This window comes from Ammodytes marinus (genome assembly GCF_949987685.1).
Source record: "Ammodytes marinus genome assembly, chromosome: 13".
In the NCBI taxonomy this organism is placed as follows: Eukaryota; Metazoa; Chordata; class Actinopteri; order Uranoscopiformes; family Ammodytidae; genus Ammodytes; species Ammodytes marinus.
In genome coordinates this window covers 10,504,050-10,523,341 of record NC_137217.1, presented here as the reverse complement: position 1 = coordinate 10,523,341, position 19,292 = coordinate 10,504,050, and the positions used below count along the sequence as shown (strand labels likewise).

General features: G+C 42.3%; 1 protein-coding gene across 5 annotated transcripts in view; it reads right to left on the bottom strand.

Moving 5' to 3' along the window:
* The window catches only part of oxr1a (oxidation resistance 1a), a 76,544-nt gene extending 57,526 nt beyond the window's left edge, over positions 1-19,018 (bottom strand). For 4 of the 5 annotated variants that reach the window (XM_080039980.1, XM_080039982.1, XM_080039981.1 and 1 more), the window contains exons 1-2: positions 18,674-19,018; positions 25-107 (exon numbers count right to left, since the gene is read on the bottom strand). In XM_080039980.1, coding sequence (XP_079896106.1) covers positions 25-107; positions 18,674-18,830 — 240 coding nt within the window. In that variant the 5' untranslated portion in view covers positions 18,831-19,018. Of the gene's footprint in view, positions 1-24; positions 108-447; positions 503-18,673 lie in introns of those variants that run through there. The other variant, XM_080039983.1, reaches the window with a different exon arrangement.
* Positions 19,019-19,292: the final 274 nt, after the last annotated feature.

Below are 19,292 nucleotides of genomic sequence, written 5' to 3'. Positions count from 1 at the left end.
GAGTCGCTTGTGCGTTGTACTCACAGAATATTCAATGGTCCCCTTAGGTCTCTGGAACGACATGCGCCTCCCATCCTTCTTCTCTGGAGTCTTCTTCTGGCCGGTATCTGAAAGCAAGCGAGGCAAGGTACGCATTACATTCATGTTCCTCTCCTCTCTCTCCCCAGCTTGTCACAAGCTGCCTGTTTCCCAGCCCCGTGGGTAGACAGCTCATTCGTCAACAGTGAGCGAGCCAGCAAGCCAGCCAGCGATGTGAGCTGTGAGCGCTGGACCTCTCTCACTCTCACTCTCTCTCTCCCTCTCTCTCCTTCTCGCTCAGCTCCTACCACAATGTCGTCCTCTCTATCTCTCTTTCTCTCTCTCTCTCTCTGACTCTGTCTCTCGCTCCCTCCCTTCTTCTTCCTCGCCCACTGTACAGTGAAATGACAGCCGTTGCAACCAGTTCACCTTTCCTTCCTTCCTATGTCGCATCTCACGGCAGACAGAGAGCAGGCTGACCTCCATCGGGGCACTGCCACTCTGGATGCTCTGAGTGCATGAGACAAGCAGAATATAGACTTGGTTGGGGTGCTAAAGCTGGTGGAGAGAAGGGAGGGTTTAGTAACTACGTGTTGGCTGGGTAATGGGGGGAGGGGTGAAGTATGGGGAAATGGTAGCTTTAGAAAGCCTCCTTTCCACTGATCAGTGCAGTTCAGTTTGGTTCACTACTTTTTGCATTTCCACTGTCAAAAGTTGGGAAGGGTACCTAAATAAACAAACCGCACTTTATTTTTGTCACTCTTTCGTTGGGGCACCAAGCAGACCCAAAGGGTCCCAAAAGGGTTAGCTACCTAACACAGTCCGTTGATTGGTCGACAGAATCATAATTTCCGTGCAAGCGATAAACCGCTGTGTAAACACCTCGGAAAGAGTGAATCATTTTGTATTTTACAAAAAATTTCATTGCACAGCTATTTCTTCACTGTGTCATGTTCTTCCTCTTCATTCAATTTATTGGCAGGCTACACTGTGTCTTCTTCAAAGATGTTGAAGGAGTATTTGCAATGGTAGCCCCAGCAGTTTCTAGGCATTTACAAAGGAATATTAAGAATTTAGTAATTTCTCCGAGGGTTGGAAGGTACAAGAAGGTACAGGAAATGCTGAATGCAAGGTTTAAGACCCAGGACTGACAGTTGTGGAAATAAAGCGAGATGATAAGAAATAAGAGGAGGACAACACAGCTGGCACACTGGGGTTTTTCTGAGAGACGAGTAAAAGGGAATATGAGTTGTTAGAGATGGCTGTCTTTTTGAGGTACAGAAGTCAAATTAAAGGAAAGGACGGTGGAAGAAGATGACGCAAGAAAGAAAGCACATGAAGAAGCTGGGGGTTAGGAGAAGGCATGGAGATGAAGGCAAGAGGTTGGATGGAATATTTAAGTAAGTAGATGAAAGACAGAAGCAAAGGATAGGATGTGAGATGAAAGGAAACTGGGAGGCGACTCGTGGGAATGGAGAAGATCTGGAAGAAGGGCACGCTCTGGTCTTCGGCATGGGGCTGGGAACAAGGAGCCTGATGGGCAAGGGCTCGAGGGATAATGCACAAGGCTTTGTTGATTGGAGGTGTAGGGTGTGAGGGCCGAGAAAGGAGGTGATTAGGGGAGGTCACTGAGTTTTGGAGAAGGCATTATGTTGGAGATACGGTACGTCGAACCAGTGCCCTCAGATGTCTCCCGTAAACGTCTTTCCTTTGTCGATGTTGGCACATTACTAATGAGTCCCTTTATTCATGCCTTTCTCCAGAGGAATCTCAGATAGCTCTAAACATGAGTCATACACCAGTGTTGCTATTCCTGGTGCTCGGGACTGCCTGGCAGAAAGTGAGAGGGGAGGGGAAATTGGAGCTATTCCAGGTGTAAATATCAGTCTCGTAAAGATGATCCCATCTACGCTGTTTACGAGATTTAGGCTGAGGCTGGTATATAAATAAATAGATTTTATACTGATGTCAAATTAGACTAGATGCCACTCAAGAATTTGTTGACAAAATATTATTAGAAATGAGTTGATAATAATTTCATTTCGATCCATTTTAGGTTAATATTATAGCTGTGATTCATAAACCTTTGGGCTTGTAACTGCTTAACATAAAACAATTCTTCTTCCCACCACTTATCACAGGCTGTATCCATGCCTTGTGGGTGAGGGAGAAGTCTTCACGGGTCTACTCGGTTCCTCTGAAGCACAGAAACACAATGCAAGACCAGCATTGGACCAGGTTTAGATGTTAGTCAGTCCAATAATCAGGTCAGCTAGGTTCTTGTTGTTTTCCTGTCACAGGTTGTTGTGTCGATATAAAACCTGAGTAGACCTGAATGGATCCAAGTATCAGAAGCCGATGAAAAGCCACAATTTAGTTGAAAGTCTAAAATAATAAGTATTACATGTTTTGTTTTCTCGTTTTCAATCTGGGTGCTCATCATGTTACCCTTTAGGTACACCTTGAAGGGTAAAGAACCTCACCTTGGGTCCTACTTTTATTGAAGTAAACATTCCACAATGAGTGTCAGACTGTCATGTACATCACAAATGATCATTTATCTACCTCTTGTATTTTCATATGGGACCAATTATCATCCTTTGATTATTTACAATTCATTCAATGTTGAGGTATTCCCTTGGAATCAATATATTTAACTTTTTCGGCACTGCCTAGATAACTTGGATAAGGACTTGCGTTGAGAAAGAACACCATGGCTGCACAAACTGTGGGCGTGTGCCAAATCAATTATTCAGTATCCAAATAAAACCCTCGGAAGCTTGATTAGTTTCAGTTGGAAGACGCAAACTGGAGCAGTGGATTGTGGACTGTGGGGTTTTAGTTGCTGCTTAGAGGCAAAAAATCATCACTGTGATTCCACGCTTCCCTGAAAATAAAATTCACAGTGAGTGTGTCTGTTTTAATTGCAGTTGATGCCAGTGTGACAGACAGGCATACAACGCGACTCGGTAAGGAAACAGCGGAGGTGTTGAGCTGCATTGTTAGCTGCGGCTGTGCACAAAAGAAAGGGGACAAAAAGAGAGAAGATTTGTTCAGTGCTTTGTTTTTGTCCTTGCTTGACACACTTACACACAGCTGTAAACACTAGAGTGTTGAAGGCTGAGCACGATCGGGGTTAACACAAGATCAGACATCCCAAATGATATGGAATGAGAGGAATAGGTGAGAGTGACAGCGAGCTACAAAGAGCAAGTCAGAGAGAGAGAGACAGAGAGAGAGAGAGAGAGAGAGAGAGAGAGAGAGAGAGAGAGAGAGAGAAAAAAGGATACACTGATATGCATTAGCAGCTCCAGGGGTGTTGGCACATCATGGTGAGCCAGTGATTGGTCTAAAATTAAACCTCACCATGGATGGTGGCACAAGAAATGGGCATTTTATTCACACTCCAGACACACAGCGGAGCTCAGCACCAGGGCATCTTCAGCAACAAAGGCTCTGGTCTCAGCCCCCTCCATGGGAAACCTGGCTGGAGCATCTGCTGTCTCTAAATAAGCTCTGCGTTTAGAGAATGAAGCTCCACATATCACCGGCCTGTTTGTTTCATGTGATCCATCGGCATCCAGTGATTTATTGTAATAAAAAAAAAAAAATTCAGTCAGAAATGTTTGCCCCGTCAACACAAACGGATAGAATTTCAACTTTGATTTTTGTCAAAGTCCATATGCTTTTTTCTCCCCGCAACAGTAAGGCGTTGCACATCAGGCAATGAGACAGCACGATGTAAATCAGGAGATGCAGAGGCCTGACGGGAATAGCGTGAGGAAATGGGCCTGTGGCCAATGCCAATGGAAGATAAAGGAAGCGCTGTTATCTTATGCTGAACAGCAAAGTGGAAAAGATTTCTAACAGAGGTGAGCCGAGGTCAGCCGGTCATGTCATTTGTTGTTCGACCAAGTAAAACAACAGTTACCGCGGCGTAAAGCTATTCCACTGGCCGACACTTCCATAAAGAACATTTTACTGGGCTCATTAATGTGCTGAGTTACAATTACAGCGAGTTCACTGTGAGAAAGAGGCTGCATGGGATTCTCTCAGATGCTGAAAGGCGCTGCTGTGTGTAAGCAAATACAAAGGCTGCCTTCTCACCAATCTGGGACGTAAACAAGTCACAAGAAGTCATGCACATCTGAGCAACTTAGGGGGAAAGAAATGCGTGACACTGCCTGGCTGCATTTGCCTCCTGGAGCCCAGCAGGTATCAGTGAGGGGGTTGGTCCTTGTCAGCCGTCTGCTACACATTATGACAAATACAGAATATATAGTATAGCAGCAATAATAGTAAAGTGTCTTTTTTAGGTTTGACTACATTTTTGCAGCTTCACGGTTTAATGCGTCTATGCGAGGGCCTGTGACATGAAAGCTGTGATAAACCCCATGCTGAGAGACATGAAATGAAGCTTCTTCTTCTTCGAGAGAGAGAGGAGAAAATATTGAAATGGCTTATTAAACACTTTAATCTTTCATAAAGAGAAAGAAAAAAAAGGAATACATCAATAATCTTTACACGCAGCCCACTTGATAAGTTATATCTCTCTCTCCTGACTTGCATTCAATAAAAAAGGCCAATTAAAGACTCTTCAAACAAATGCAGCATTCAACAAGTATGCAGTTGCACACTGAAGATTTCTGGCAAGGACAACAATTCGTCCTCTGTGACTGAATTGTTTCTACATGCAGACAATTAAACAAAACTATGTTAACCTTCGGGAGTTCGTATACGTAACGCATCGCTGAAAATGTACATAAAAACACACCACATGACTCCAATTACGCTTAATTCACTTATTCACTTCACAGCTGCAAAAGAGAACATGAAATCTGCATGTTTCTAGACCAGTGCTGAATGCAAACAGAACTGTAATAGAGTCTGAAAACAAGGTTGTGCTCTGTACCCGTGAAATCTGTTGAGAATGAATCACGGCTGCTAAATATATATAGCCCCATCGCTTCGTACACACATGACAAACTGAGTAAGGCAGGGAAATAGGAGAGTCAACAACTACCTGACTAACATTCCCTCATGGTCTGTTAAAATACACAAGCAGCACATTTCCCTATGCTTTCCTTGTTCTGTCTACACTGGCCTCCCAAGCTGGTATTTTTAGAAAAGCCCCAAAACAGTTGAGGAGGCAAGAGAACCACAGCCAGAAGTGAACAGGTGCAGCTGAACAGGTGCTGTACAGGATTAGTTATAGAGAGAGAGAGAGAGAGAGAGAGAGAGAGAGAGAGAGAGAGAGAGAGAGAGAGAGAGAGAGAGAGAGAGAGAGGAATTCTTGAAGTTTTGGTGACACAGCACAGTGTGTTGCACAAGGGATGGACAGAACAGAAGAGAAATACCTGTGAAAGATAATGCAATAGGCTGGCAACACATACCACCTTAGTGTTCTGTGAAGCTTTGTTTAAGCCTGTGTCAGAGTTATTGATTCAACAAATGTTTCAAGGGCATTGCATGATATTGTTAACTTTAGTGCTAAAATATTACCTGAAATATTGATTTGTTGATTATGAAAGTACAATCATCGTAATCAATGCTGCAAATCAATCAACAACAAACAAAATAAAGCCGAATGGCAACTTTGGATTTGGATATTTTGCCACATGCTGACGATAACAATGATGTAAGCATGCTGCATGCTTATGTTAAGCATAATGATTGCCATCTTAGTTAGTTAGTTGATAGCAGGTTAAAATGTGCCAATTAGCATTGACTATAAAGTGTAGCTCAGCTCAGTGTTATAGGTGTTTGGTCATAAACTAAAGCACTGGAGGAATAATAAACTACACATCTGAATACAAAAGTGTAGTAATGTGCAAGCACAACGTACTCTGCTCAGATCGTTGTAGTATTGCCCTACATAATTATGATTCGGCCGTTACATTTCCTCAAACAAAATGTGGAAGCACAATAGTGTGGATTCAGGACATTAGTTTACATTAAGTAAGTTTTGACTGCAACATCTATTGGCACTAAGCGAGCTGAACAAAATCAACAGCCCTCTGGCACCGTTTATTATCGCAGGTAATGGACACATTTCCAAAGCAGAATGAACTTGCTAGCTATAGTTGTATCAGAAATCCAATAGTAATTGTCAGGTAAAGAAGGATAACAAGGGCTGTTTCACAAGCCAAAACTAGATTGCTTTGTCATATGCAGGCAAGCCAGCAATCTATGCACATTGTTTGGTATTGATAAAAAATCATGCAGTTACACTTGCAAAAACTCGATTTGGTTTCTGTGGTTTTAAGAAAGACAAGAATAACATATTATATAAGATAGAAATACTCTTATCCTGAGGTAAGGCACAGTGGGGATGGGTGAAGAGTGGTTACTTCTGACAGCAAGTCAAGTTCGTGCAAGGAGACTGATCAGGCAGTGTATGCAGCGAAAAGCTTACTCAAATAAAATGGGTAAAAAGTGCTGACTATCGCAGAGTGACAAACTCTGGCCTTTAAAGCTATACGCTGTTGGGACGGTTTATCCTGCCACAAAGACGTTGGTTGGACATGACAACTTATGACGGCGAACAGGGGTTGCAAGTTTCCACGGGCCAAAGAAATCTTGCAGAGTCTTGCAGGTGCCGGGGCCTCATTTAAAAAGGTGGATTCTGCAGAATGCTTGTTGCCAAAATCAGTGACTCTCCCCTCAACATCAGCTGTCCGTACGGTGTGGATCTTATTCCAGTGCACACACAGTATGGACAGTAAGCGGGTTTGTGAGGACAGACACATTAATTTATTTAGAAAAAAAGTGATTTTGACAACAAGCATTCTTCAGAATCGCAGACTCCACCTTTAATAACAAATGGATCATCATATTGTATACACCGTCATTGACATTAAGAAAAATATTTGCAGTCTTCAATGAGCAGCTCATTTTCAATAAGGCTACGCTGTGTTTCTGAAGCCTTGTTATTATTTTAATACTTTAAGCATCTCCAACCTGCAGGAAAGTAATAATCCCCTTTGGATCCCGTAATTAATTCTCTCATTGCGAGAAGATGAAGGCAATGTATCATACCAACAACAGCAAATGTCAACTTTCTTAATCAACGGTCCCATTGTCCCAGAAGACTCGTGATTACCGCTGAATAGAGGAAAAGTGCCAACAGCACAGTATCAGGAAACAGGCCATTATTGCTGTGAAACTCTAGCGTAGTGCTTGGTGCTAAGCTGTAGTAGCCTTTCCCTCGTAATGAATATACAGTACATGGGTGTAGTGGAGCTGTCAACTTCAACACAGAGAACACAGTGTGACAGGCAACATCCCTCTGCCAACACTCTCAGTATCACTCAGCTCTATATTACACTGCCAGCCTCCACGGAGCAGCCTATACACCACTCAGCTTTTATGGAAAACTTTGCTGAACTGCAGTTTTCTCAGTATGTGTGCGTGCGTGTGTGTGCGTCCACACTAGAGCAGTGGCCCCGGACCTGCCCTGTCCTCTCATTAACGCTCTCCCTGTGTGGGCTAATCACACTCCTGTGTCGCTGGTAATGTGGCTTAAATTCTTTGCAGTGCGAGATGATTCTCTTTCCACATTAGAAAGCCAGACACTGCTCTGCACTCAGGTGCGTTAATAATGCTTGCTCTTTTTTAATTGATATTCTGACGGCGTGTACACGGCTGTTTCCATAGTGACAAACCCGGTGCAGACTAAAAGGGAAAAGGTGTTATTAAAATTAAAATAATAATGATAGTGGCAAACCTTTGCACGTTATGCACTGACAGTTTCAGCTTGCCCTGGATGAAAAGGGGAATTGCCAAAAGCCTTTAGGCCATAATTTACATAACCAGCTCTTCTACTGAGGTTGTTCACTTCTTAACTTGCTTGTAGTATTAATAATCAGAATAAACGGGTTCGTTCAAAGCCATTTGTATTACTCATATGAAAGCCCTATCTTTAAACTATAATTGTAATTTTCTTAAAGGGTGAATCTGCATGAGTTATGTGTTGTTCTTATTACAGTGTTCACCTAATAATCAATAACAATATAATAGCAGGTATAATGTGTTACAATGATCAACCTAGTTTAGCTTGTTTGGGTGCTAATTAGTTTACATTAGCATAGCTGAGGATAGTAGAAATGTTATTAGGTTTGCAGGTATAACACAGGTAAGTATTTTGACCTTATGGTGGTGCTGGATGATAAGTCAGGATATCAAAAAAGTCATGATGACTTCTCCTGATGTGGGCAGAAATGTATGGACTACATCTCATAGAAAAATCCATCCAAAAGTGAATATTGAGGCGTTTCAGGCTGGACTAAAGTCATAAAAAAAAACAGAAGTATGCTGCTAGCATGGCTAAATATATAATGTGTGGAATAAACTGCTCTCTAAACAAGTTATGAAAAAAGCTATCAGGACTGAAAACCAGCCATTATATTGGCAAAGGCAAACATCTGAATATTTACTCAGCCCCACCTTGGATATTTGAATATAGTGTTAAAAAATGTTCTGACATTTTACAGCCTAAACTATTTATCTTTTAAAGGAATAAAGAAGATATCCATACATTGACACCAGCATGGTGAAACAAAAGCCTGTATATAACATGAACAAAGATAAACCTGTTTTTGTAACAGTTAAATTCTCAATTTGTTCCACAGCGTGTGCAGCTGAATACAGGAGGTCCGGCCTGAACTCGAGACCCTCCCTACTCCCTGTCATTCCATCACACTCCAGGCTCACTAATCATACTGGGATTCTTTCAACTGTTGGCCTTCAAGTTATTGCACTTGGAGCAATATTTTAAAGTTGGGAAAGTGTATGTGTGTGTGTGTGTTTGCGTTGGGCGGGGGCAGGCTTAAGCAGGACGTGATGAATGGTATAGCTGAAGTCTTATTGCGTTGGCTGGATCAATGGTGATAGTACATTTACATAATGTACATGTGCTGTATGTTCCACAGCCACTCTGTGATTAATCGTTACCATGACGGTCCCTGTGACTGAGCTGTGACTCAACTAATGTGTGATGGTGTGCAAAAGGACATTAATGGCCGGTGTTCATTCATTCTTTATTATTAATAATTAGTCACCCACAATTAATTAAATAATCTTAGGAATGCCTCGAGAGAAAGCCCACATTAGACAGCCGATGGTAGAAAAGGGAGCAGAGTTGGCACAAGCCCACTAGTGCAGTCCACCTTTGCGATTCAAAAGCGCATCTTTATGGGTTTACGTGGCCCTTTGCAGCCCTGGAACTCTGCATCTCAGCAGCAAGCAACACTAACCTCTCAGGTTACAGCTGCAATCAATAGCAGGAGAAGTGATGAGCTCAGCTATGAGAAACACAAACTCTGCATTATCAGATCTTCTTATTGAGCCAAAAGCGAAGGGTTCTGCTCAGGAGTCAAAATTTGAATAGGCCATTATCTACAGAGAGACACACACACACACACACACACACACACACTGGGGAACACATTGGTGATGGTATTCTAGAAAGGTAAACAGGTGCACAGTGGACAAGAGCAGTTGTTCAGTGTTATCCCTCCAATATTTTTTAACAAACACAAGTGGTGTAGATTTTCTGAACTAACTCTCAGCAAGAAAAGAAAAACAAATTTTTCCAAAATGCCATGGCATTACTTTAGGCATCACTACTCATAATCTAATAAAATCTATTAAAAATAATATAACACTAAGGGCTTTTCACTGCTGATTTTAATAGTTTAGTCTAATGCAGGCCTTTTAATTGTAGAGTTGAGTACATTCATACTACAGCATAGTAAAGTCTAAGTCTACTAAAGTAGAGCATCAAAATTTTCCACTTGTACATTAAATAAAGGCAATCATCACAGTGAGTAATGCCAAAATTCTCCTGAAAGGTCACCTCCTGTCTGTCTAACCACAGACTGTCTGTAATGGCCGACCTGAAACAGAGGCTGTATCGCAACACAGACAGCTTGCTTTCCATTTACCCAGACAGGTCTGCTGAGTTCTAGAGGAAACAATGAACTCAGCATCTCCTCAGACGGGGAGACTTGACAACATGATGAAGCGCATCTCTACTTAGCATGAAAAAAAACAGAAGTCCTCTCACAAACAGTTTAAGCACAAAATGTAAAAAGAGAACCAACTTGAAACTAACGATTGGGAAAAATACTCCAACATGAACAGATATAACAAACCTAAAATGAGTTAAAGAGGCGATTTAAATGTGATCAAGTTGTGTCACCTTCAAAAGGATCACAAGCTATAATAAAACCTTAAAGGTCAGCCTGGGAAGTACTGCCAACTCCAGAAAGCTAAACACAATCTTCACTGATAACATAAACCTGTCCATCTTGATTTCAGGCTCATAGAAAAGCATTACATTTTCAAATGTACTTGGGGCTTCTTCAAACAAGAGTTTAATAAATAAATCAGAATTTACAGCGTGATTAAAAACTCTAGATATGGAGATGCCAACGCTGCAATTAGATTTTGAGCAGGGACAGTCATCATCAGTAATAAAAACTAGGATGACTTACTGCCCCCAATATAAAATGACCAGGCTGCAGTTTGTCATATCCACAGAGCCAAACTTAAATATACTAAATTACAAGCGTGACGCATACCACAAAAGGATCAAATATAACCCACTTTTTTATTAAATGTTCTCCAATTATTTACACCAACAGAATTAAGCCTACTGCTGCAGCAGTTAAACTGAAGGGGAGATTAAGGAGGGCCTTGCTCTACTGAAGTTGAGGCACTCTTGTGCCCAGAGGACAGTGAACTCAGCTGACAGGGACAATAGAGAATGGGACCAGTTGTCCTCCCAGCAATTATCTTAGACTACATTTGGCTTTAAGTAATGCCTTCCTCCGACAATGGCTGTTTATAACAAGCCGGGCAATCGTTTATTGCTTGGTAATTTAATATTGATCTTAGCAGTTTAATATTTTACAGAGATAATCTGTGACCACACTGATGGCAGACATAACAATATTAAAGTACCAAGAGGGAAGTTGCCTCACATCACAGTTATTGTGTGTTGTTCACAAGTAGAATTTTTTGAGAACATTTGAAAAAGTTTGTTTTTCACCTGACACCATCAAACGTACGCTTTCACAAATATTTTCTTCATATTCGCAAAGATAGCAAAATTAAAAGTTAATAAATGGAATGAAAGAGTTCCAAGAGAACGCCATCAGCTTATAGAAAACTACACAAAGAAAAGGTTTGCAAGTGGTAGTGCACCCCTTTAGAAAAACCCAGGCGAAATCATACTCATGCTTTCCTTAAATATATGGGTTTTTCTCCTTTGAAGTTTTTAGTAGGGAAATTACTAGCACAGGTGTAGAGTCATTGAACATGAGGGCTGCGTGTTTCCAGAGACTGCTGGGTTCTCGAACAGCTCCTAATTACGTTGCCTTTTAGTCAGCTGTACTCGGTGGCTGTGCCATCGTCTGGCCTATTTGAAACGTCTCTTGTTAAATACCATCTTTCACTGATCATCTCAGAAAAGGCAATCACAGTCTTGTGTGGCGCTACTCGGCACATGGGCGACTCATTTCAAATCCTTTCAGGGTCTATCGTCCATCCCAGTCACATATCCTTTCCTTTCTCATCTTCACCTGAATTTATTTTTTGCCACCAAGCTCAGTACATTTCAATCTGCATTGGGTTTTATTTATAAACTGACATCTATGGTTTTCCTCAAATGAGATGCATCATCCTGTTAGACTGCACAGGAGTTTGTTTGGAAACATACCGAGACCACTTCTTCAACAAGTCTTTGTGCGCTTGTTTGGTCCACTTCAGCTGCTACGATTGCTGTGGTCTCAACTGGGCAAACGAACCGCAGCAAAGGTGGAAACAAACCTGAGTTTGTTTCATTCGATCCAAATAAGGCAGGAGTGAAAGCTCCCCAAGTCCTTGGAGAAAGAATTGAAATGCTTTAATGATCCTTTGCAGGAAATTACAGTGTCACATAAACAGCGTCTGGACAGACATAACAACACACACATTCCCTCATAGCTAAAATACTTAAAAGATAAAAACAATAAATACAATAATAAATACTAAAAAGTGCAAAGTTATATTTGTGCATTATAAAATCGAATGGCAGCTGGTATGCAGGACTTCCTGTAGCGCTCTGTTTTGCACATTGGTGCAATTAGTCTTTTACTGAATGTACTGTTCTTGATGACCTTCAGGGCGTGGAGTGGGTGAGTGGGGTTGGTCATCATTGAACCCAGTTTGGTCAGGATTCTGGCCTCTGCCACCTGCTGGACTTTCAGCTGCTCAGCCCCGACCACTGAGCTGGCCTTCTTGATAAGCTTGTCCAGCCTGTTTTTGTCTGCTTTGCGGGCACCTTCTCCCCAGCAAGCCACAGCAAAAAACAAAGCACTGGCCACCACTGAATGGTAGACAGTGCACAATAGGGGTTGGCAGATGTTAAATGACCTTAGTCTCCTCAAGAAGTAGAGTCGACTTTGTCCCTTCTTGTACACTGCCTCCATGTGGCTTTTCCAGTCCAGCTCACTGTCCAGCTGCACACCGAGGTACCTGTGGCTGGCGACCATCTCCACCACAGTGCCCCCGATGCTGACTGGTGCTGGTTGAGTCCTCCTCCTCCCCCTCCTGAAATCCACAACTATCTCCTTTGTTTTTGAGGTGTTGAGATGGAGATGATTGTGTGTGCTCCACTCCACAAAGTTCTCTATGGTGTCTCTGTACTCCTCCTCATTTCCCCCTGTGATGAGGCCAACAACAGCTGTGTCGTCTGAGTATTTTTGCAAAAAGCAGCTGTTGGTGTTATGTTTATGATCCGCTGTGTAGATGGTGAACAGGAATGGAGCCAGCACAGTTCCTTGTGGAGCCCCTGTGCTGCTGAGGATGGTGCATGAGGTATTGTTCTGTAGGCGAACATACTGTGGCCTGAGATGAAGGTAGTCCAAACACCACAGTACCAGTAATGGATCCACCTTCATCATCTCCATCTTCTCCCCTAGCAGACGTGGCTGGATGGTATTGAAGGCAGATGAGAAGTCAAAGAATGTTATCCTAACAGATGCATCAGGGGTGTCCAGATGTGTGTATGCCCTCTGCAGCATGTAAATGAGGGCATCATCGACACCGATGTTAGGCTGATATGCAAACTGTAATGGGTCCATTAGAGTTGACACACTAGTCCTGATGTAGGAGAGGACAAGTCTCTCAAATGTCTTCATGATGTGTGAAGTGAGCGCAACTGGCCTGTAGTCATTGTGGTGCGTGGGATGGGTCTTCTTTGGGACAGGTACCAGGCAAGATGTTTTCCACAGCCTTGGGACCTTCTGTAGGCGCAAGCTCAGGTTGAACAGGTGTGTCAGAATACTACACAGCTCTGAGGAGCAAGTCTTCAGTAGCCGTACCGTACAGTGGCAGTACGGTATTTGATACGGTTGTTCCTCGAAACACAGGGCACTTTGTGTTGACAGAGCGTCCTTGAGGAGTCAGGTAGCATTTATTAGTTCTGACCCTAAACATAGTTCTCTAAATGCAAAAGCAGGTGAACCGCGCAGTGCTTCTTGGATCCAACTGGGACATGCTGCCACTTAAGTTCCCCTGACAGAGCCATAACAGATCCCAGGAGAGTCTCATGATAGCATGCAAGACGAGTGGCATGCTAACACAAGGCGCTCAAGGACTTTTGGTAAATAAAGGTGATTAAAATCCCCCTATCACATCATCGGATTAGCCTTTCTTTATCATTCGGATAATTGCGGCAGAGATGGTGTCAGCCCTGGGGTGAGCGTGAACAGTGACAAATAAGTATGCTCCCATGGGGGACAGGGAGAAGTTAAGAGAGGTGAATGGAAGTTCAATGTCATAGGACAAACCTGCACCTTCGTTTTGCGCCGTGGCACTGCTGAATAATCTGCTATTAATATGAGCAGCACGTACTGTATTATGACCTCACAGATTGTCCAACGTCAGGCTCATGCTTGATCAGTAGCGCTTTGAAATATGACAAAATGTGTGTGTATTACAGTACCTAACAAAGCCATCCACAACCAAGCTGTTGGTGGTATAATGAAGGCAGAGAGAAAATACTCAGCAAGATAAATCTGAGGAGTCACACAAGACAATTAACAAGATGGGAAAGCAGACACAATGATAATCTTCTATTCTAAATCTTTTCTCATTAACTGCTGGAGTTTTACTTTTGACTATTTAAAACTCACAGAAATAATCTCTTTTTGGGTGATTTGGCCGTAACTCATAACGTACAAACATGGATGGTGGGTCTAAAGTGGACATCACTATACTTGAAGAGGTCACAAGCCAGAAAGGTTTGCAATCAGTGTCCGACCACAACTCTGAAATCTGATCTATAATAATATTTCTCAATAATTAGAAGCTGCAGAGCGGTGACTTTGCACATTTTATATTTAGCTGGAAGATATGATTAAAAAAAACTAAAACAAAAATTTGATTCCAGTTTGGAAAAGTCATGTTCAGTCTCACTCATCATCACCACTCATCTATGTTGTATTTCTAGTTTCTTCACATACTATGATCAAATCAGATTAGAACAAGCACATTGTACACACTACTGTATCTGTCTCTAGCCAGGGTCGTTGCAAGGTCTTTGCAAGGCTATTTATCTCAGTCACTATTGTATCTGCCATCTAAACCAATAACTGAAAAAATAGCTGTGTGATGTTAAAAACAGTAAAACTACGCAAAGTTCCTGATGAACATCTGCAAAGGCTCAGGCCAGGTTTGTCCCACACAGAAATGAAAAATATTGTTCTTTCAGTGTCAAATAATTTGTCCATGTGCACGTAGGGGTCTATGGGTTAATCTGTAATGAAAATAATTATTAATTGCTGCCCTAAACCACATTTCAAAGTCTTAGATCAGAAAAAGGAGCTGCCTTAGGTGACATCACGAGTCAGTGACTTGTGTGTCATGTGAACGGTCGCACACCGTAGCCTTGGGATGTGAATGGCCCCTTTGATTTTCCCTGGCAAAAACATGTCAAATAATAATATGCAGACCTTTACAGGAAAGCAACAAACCCTCGGTCTTATTAAACTACATACAGTATGAAACATGAGCTAAACACTTCTGTGTGCACAGAAAGGCCTCTGCCCTACGTAATGTGAAATCACAGATGGCTGTCACATTCCTTGTATAGTATTTTGAGCAAAGATGCTCACTGTAGTGAGTGAGAATCACACAGATGACATCAAAGCATGTTGCTATGTTGGTGTGGAAAAACTCAGCCATGTATTATTTGGACTCCTGGAAAATAACAGAAAGATACCTCTTTGTATGTGATACATCTGATAATTCTACTGGCCAAATGACTCATTCATAAATGTAAATTTATAGGAAAGAACCCTTGTTTTGTTACTTTTAAATCCCGACAGGATGTATAGGGCATCTGACTGGGTATTTCTCAACATGCTGCATCTGACCACATGTATGGGACATCCTAAATCTTTTTCTACCATACTTAATAGCAGGGAAGTATGGGGATTGGAACGCAGCCTAGATCTTTTTGTTCATAACAGGCAATTTAAGACCTCTGTAAATGCTTAGTTTGTCAAAACTAGATATTGTGTCAATAAAGAAGTTGAAAGGAAAAACTCTGCCATTTATCTGCTCAACTTATCAAACAAAAGTGCAGTGTCCATGGGCACCCTGTCCAACGTCTAACTTCCAGTACCTGACTCCACATCTAGTTAGTCCCTTTCAGTGGGGCCGTAGCCCTGCAGACACAAGCCGCCCCCATAGTCCACTCTACTGCTAGGAGAGAGAGAGAGAGAGAGAGAGAGAGAGAGAGAGAGAGAGAGAGAGAGAGAGAGAGAGAGAGAGAAACTGCTAATGAGAGAAACTGCTAATGAACCCCACTGCCATCCGTGGCGTTTCAAGAGCAGCCGAGCATGCATTGGATTAATCTTTGTCCTAATTAGATCCAACAATTAACCTGCCCTGCCACCGAGCTCGGGAGCCTGATGACTCTGCATGAGCCGCAAAGCCCCTGTACATCAAACAGGAGAGCAGGGCGACGGGGTGACAGCGTGCCCCCTCACACTTGTAGTGGTTACAGGTCTCTCAGATTAATTCTGCTATTAGAAATTAATCTGAAAATAATAATTTACTAAAGTTATGTAGGGACGCCACCATTCTCTTAAGAGTGGAAAAATAATAGCAAGTTTGTCTCATTTTATCAATGGTGTGTCTTTGATGGTTAGTCTAGTGATCAGTTAAATAAATCAATATTAATCAAACCTAGTCGAATTATCACTCTATAACATCTAATAATAAATAAATTATTATTGAGCTTCCAGAAGGTTGAGCTACCCCCGGTCTGGGATGGTTAGCAAGGCAGACCCCACCTGGGTTCAAAGGTGTGAAACCAAGACAATGCCTTGGTTTTCAGGCAGGCAGGAAGAGGAGTTGTGTGGGCTCTTGATTAAACAGAGTGATCAAATCATTGTGGCTCATTAGATAGAGCTCAATCTTGTTACACAAACCAAACCAGAGGGTACCTTATCTGAAGCCCAGAAGAATGTCTGGGGGGTTTTGACAAAACACTCTGTGTTACTGTGTCAAATATCAGTATATAAAGTCCAAAAGGTCAATGAATGAAATACATGTCTATGTTCACTACTGCTGATACTTTCAGTGTTTTCAGAACAACCAATTAATGCAAGATAATATAGTGCAAAGCATTCCTTCCGTGTGATAGTACCGTCGGGTGCTGTGGCAGAGAGCTCAGATCAGTTCTTACTTTTCATTTCAATGGCGCCACATTTTTTCTCCACTTTTAATTCAAAGTCAGATTAAGGGGCTGGTGGGTCTCATGATGAATTATGTGAGAGGCAAAGCAGAAAAAGGAGGGGGAAAAATGTAATCTTCGTTAACATGGAGTTACTTGATGGGAAACTAATTAGGACACATTTGTTTAATTAATGACTGGCAGTTAAAGGTTGACTCTTCTGGAGAACGCTTGTTTTCAAAATCACTCTTTGTTTAAATCATGACATGAATAGTGAATAGAACAGAGATCTGCTGTTAATACACAGCCTAGGTTCTGTAAACTGGTATGTTAACAAAGGGGCCCACCGTAGCTCAACATGCCCGTTTTTAGCGCCTAGGCTGTGCATTCTGCTCTACTGTTCCACCTGTTTCTTTAACTTGCTCACTGTCAAAAACCGGGTCAAACTCACACGTGTCACAAACATAGCTGCCTGCCATATTAATTGGTCTGGATGTGGACCCACACTGTCAGAGCTCAATCTCAAGGCCATCTCACACATCTCATCCACATTAGCACAGGACAACACACACGCGCTCAACTGCCACTTCACAATTATGCCCTCTGGACACAGGTACAGGTACCTGTTGTGCAGGAAGGCTCGATATGGCAAAAGCCTGGTACCTGCAGCCATAGCAGCCCTCAACAAAAGGCCAAGATAAAACACTCCAGTCCCACTCTGTTTATTCTGTCTGAATGTTATTTTTGTAGTGTTTGTTGTCCATGTATTATTGTCTGTCGGCATGCGGCCCATAAATGTACTTGTGACGTGAAGAAGAATGTCCCCATGGGGACAATAAAGTCTAAAAAAATGTCATTGCAAACACAGAAAGGACAGGTCGCTGATCATGAGGAGATATTCACTGATCTGACAAATAGTGATTTTGACAACAAGCTTTTCCACAATCGCTGACTCCACCTATAAAGCATACTGCCTGCTGATCCAAAACATTTGCAATGCCACAATCGTTAAAGGCAGCCAGTCCTCACCACACTACAGTAGGAAGAAAGATGAAACCACAGAGGAGCGGACATGAACCTAGCAGATTCGTTATCAGTTGACAGTTCAGAAATAAGAAACCATGCAGGGAAGCAAGCATGTAGCCTATTGTCAGTCCTATGCATGGTCCTATGACTGGCGCTATCCAGGAAGTCTTCTTTAGCATGTGTGCAACAGCAAGCGTTGCATCATAACGTACTCTATGTCTTCATGTTCACTTCATACCAATGCATAACTGACAAAATATGAATTTCAAATTTTATGTAATCTACAAAATAGTGGTGAAAAGAACAGGGTCTGGTGATTGGTAGACAGGAGTTCCCTTTCCCTATAATTGCTCTGAGCACTGTTCTTTATTTCAGCAGAAACTGTAGGACACCTTTTATCTCTTCCCCGTCTACACTCATCATTTGCCTACTAGCAGTAGCTCTGACTATTTCACAGCACGGACCATGCAAAGTTGAGCTCCATTTTTCCAGACACACTAAAGAGAAATCATGTACCATAGGCTACCTCACAGTAGGCTACGCTTTAAATATAGCTGCTTGAAAAGAAACAAAACTCTTTTGTAGGCCTATTGTTTACTTTTGTATGACACGCTGTTCACAGCGGACACAGCGTACAGAGCTGAATACATCATAGAGTTTCAAATATACTGGAATAAGCTACACCTAACATAGCCGAATTAAAGGGGGAAACTTAGTTTTAATTTCTACAACCTAAAACATGTTCTATCAGGTCAGAAAGTTATCCAAAGAACGAGTACACGTTAAAGTGAACGATTTTTAAAAAGGGAATTTGGTATAGCTCTCTCAGACCGCACGCCGTTATGGGGGGGGGAGGGGGGGGGTTTGGTTTTCTCTGGGAAGCCGACAACAACCACTGACCTGTTTTGGCGTGGACGGTGTAACTGTCTGGTGTTGTCCCAGCGTGGGGCTGTGGCTGTTGGACGTGGACTGTCTCCTGTCCAGGTCCAGGCCACAGTCTCTGGGAAATTGCATCTCTGACAACTCTCGCTCCAGCGACCGAAAGTAAGAATTCCATAACTGTCACTGCTGCACAAATCTAGGTAGGTTAGCACAAGACAAAAGTTCCCAATTGTTTCTAACACCGCGGTCATTGCACACAAAACACGCAGTTGTTTGGCAACAGGTTCAACCCCGCTGTGTGAAAAGCCTCAAACAGCCAACACATTCCGAAACAGGAACTATTTGAAACACGTCAACAAAGTGCAAACTTTTTTCGCCCCTAGCGGAGTCAAGCTGTGAGAAGCAGTTTGGCGACAGGCTTGACAGTTGTGTCAGGCGTCCCTCTGCCCCATTGGCCTACATGTGCAGGGCTGCCATTCCAAACGTGAGTGAAAATACCTCCACTGCTTTGTTTTGCTCTCAGCTGAGTCCCACACAAAACATCATGAGATACATTCTTATTTATTAATTTATTTTCAACAATATGAAAACAATAACATTATTTTTAACTTAAGAATTTGGATTTGAATATTTCCAA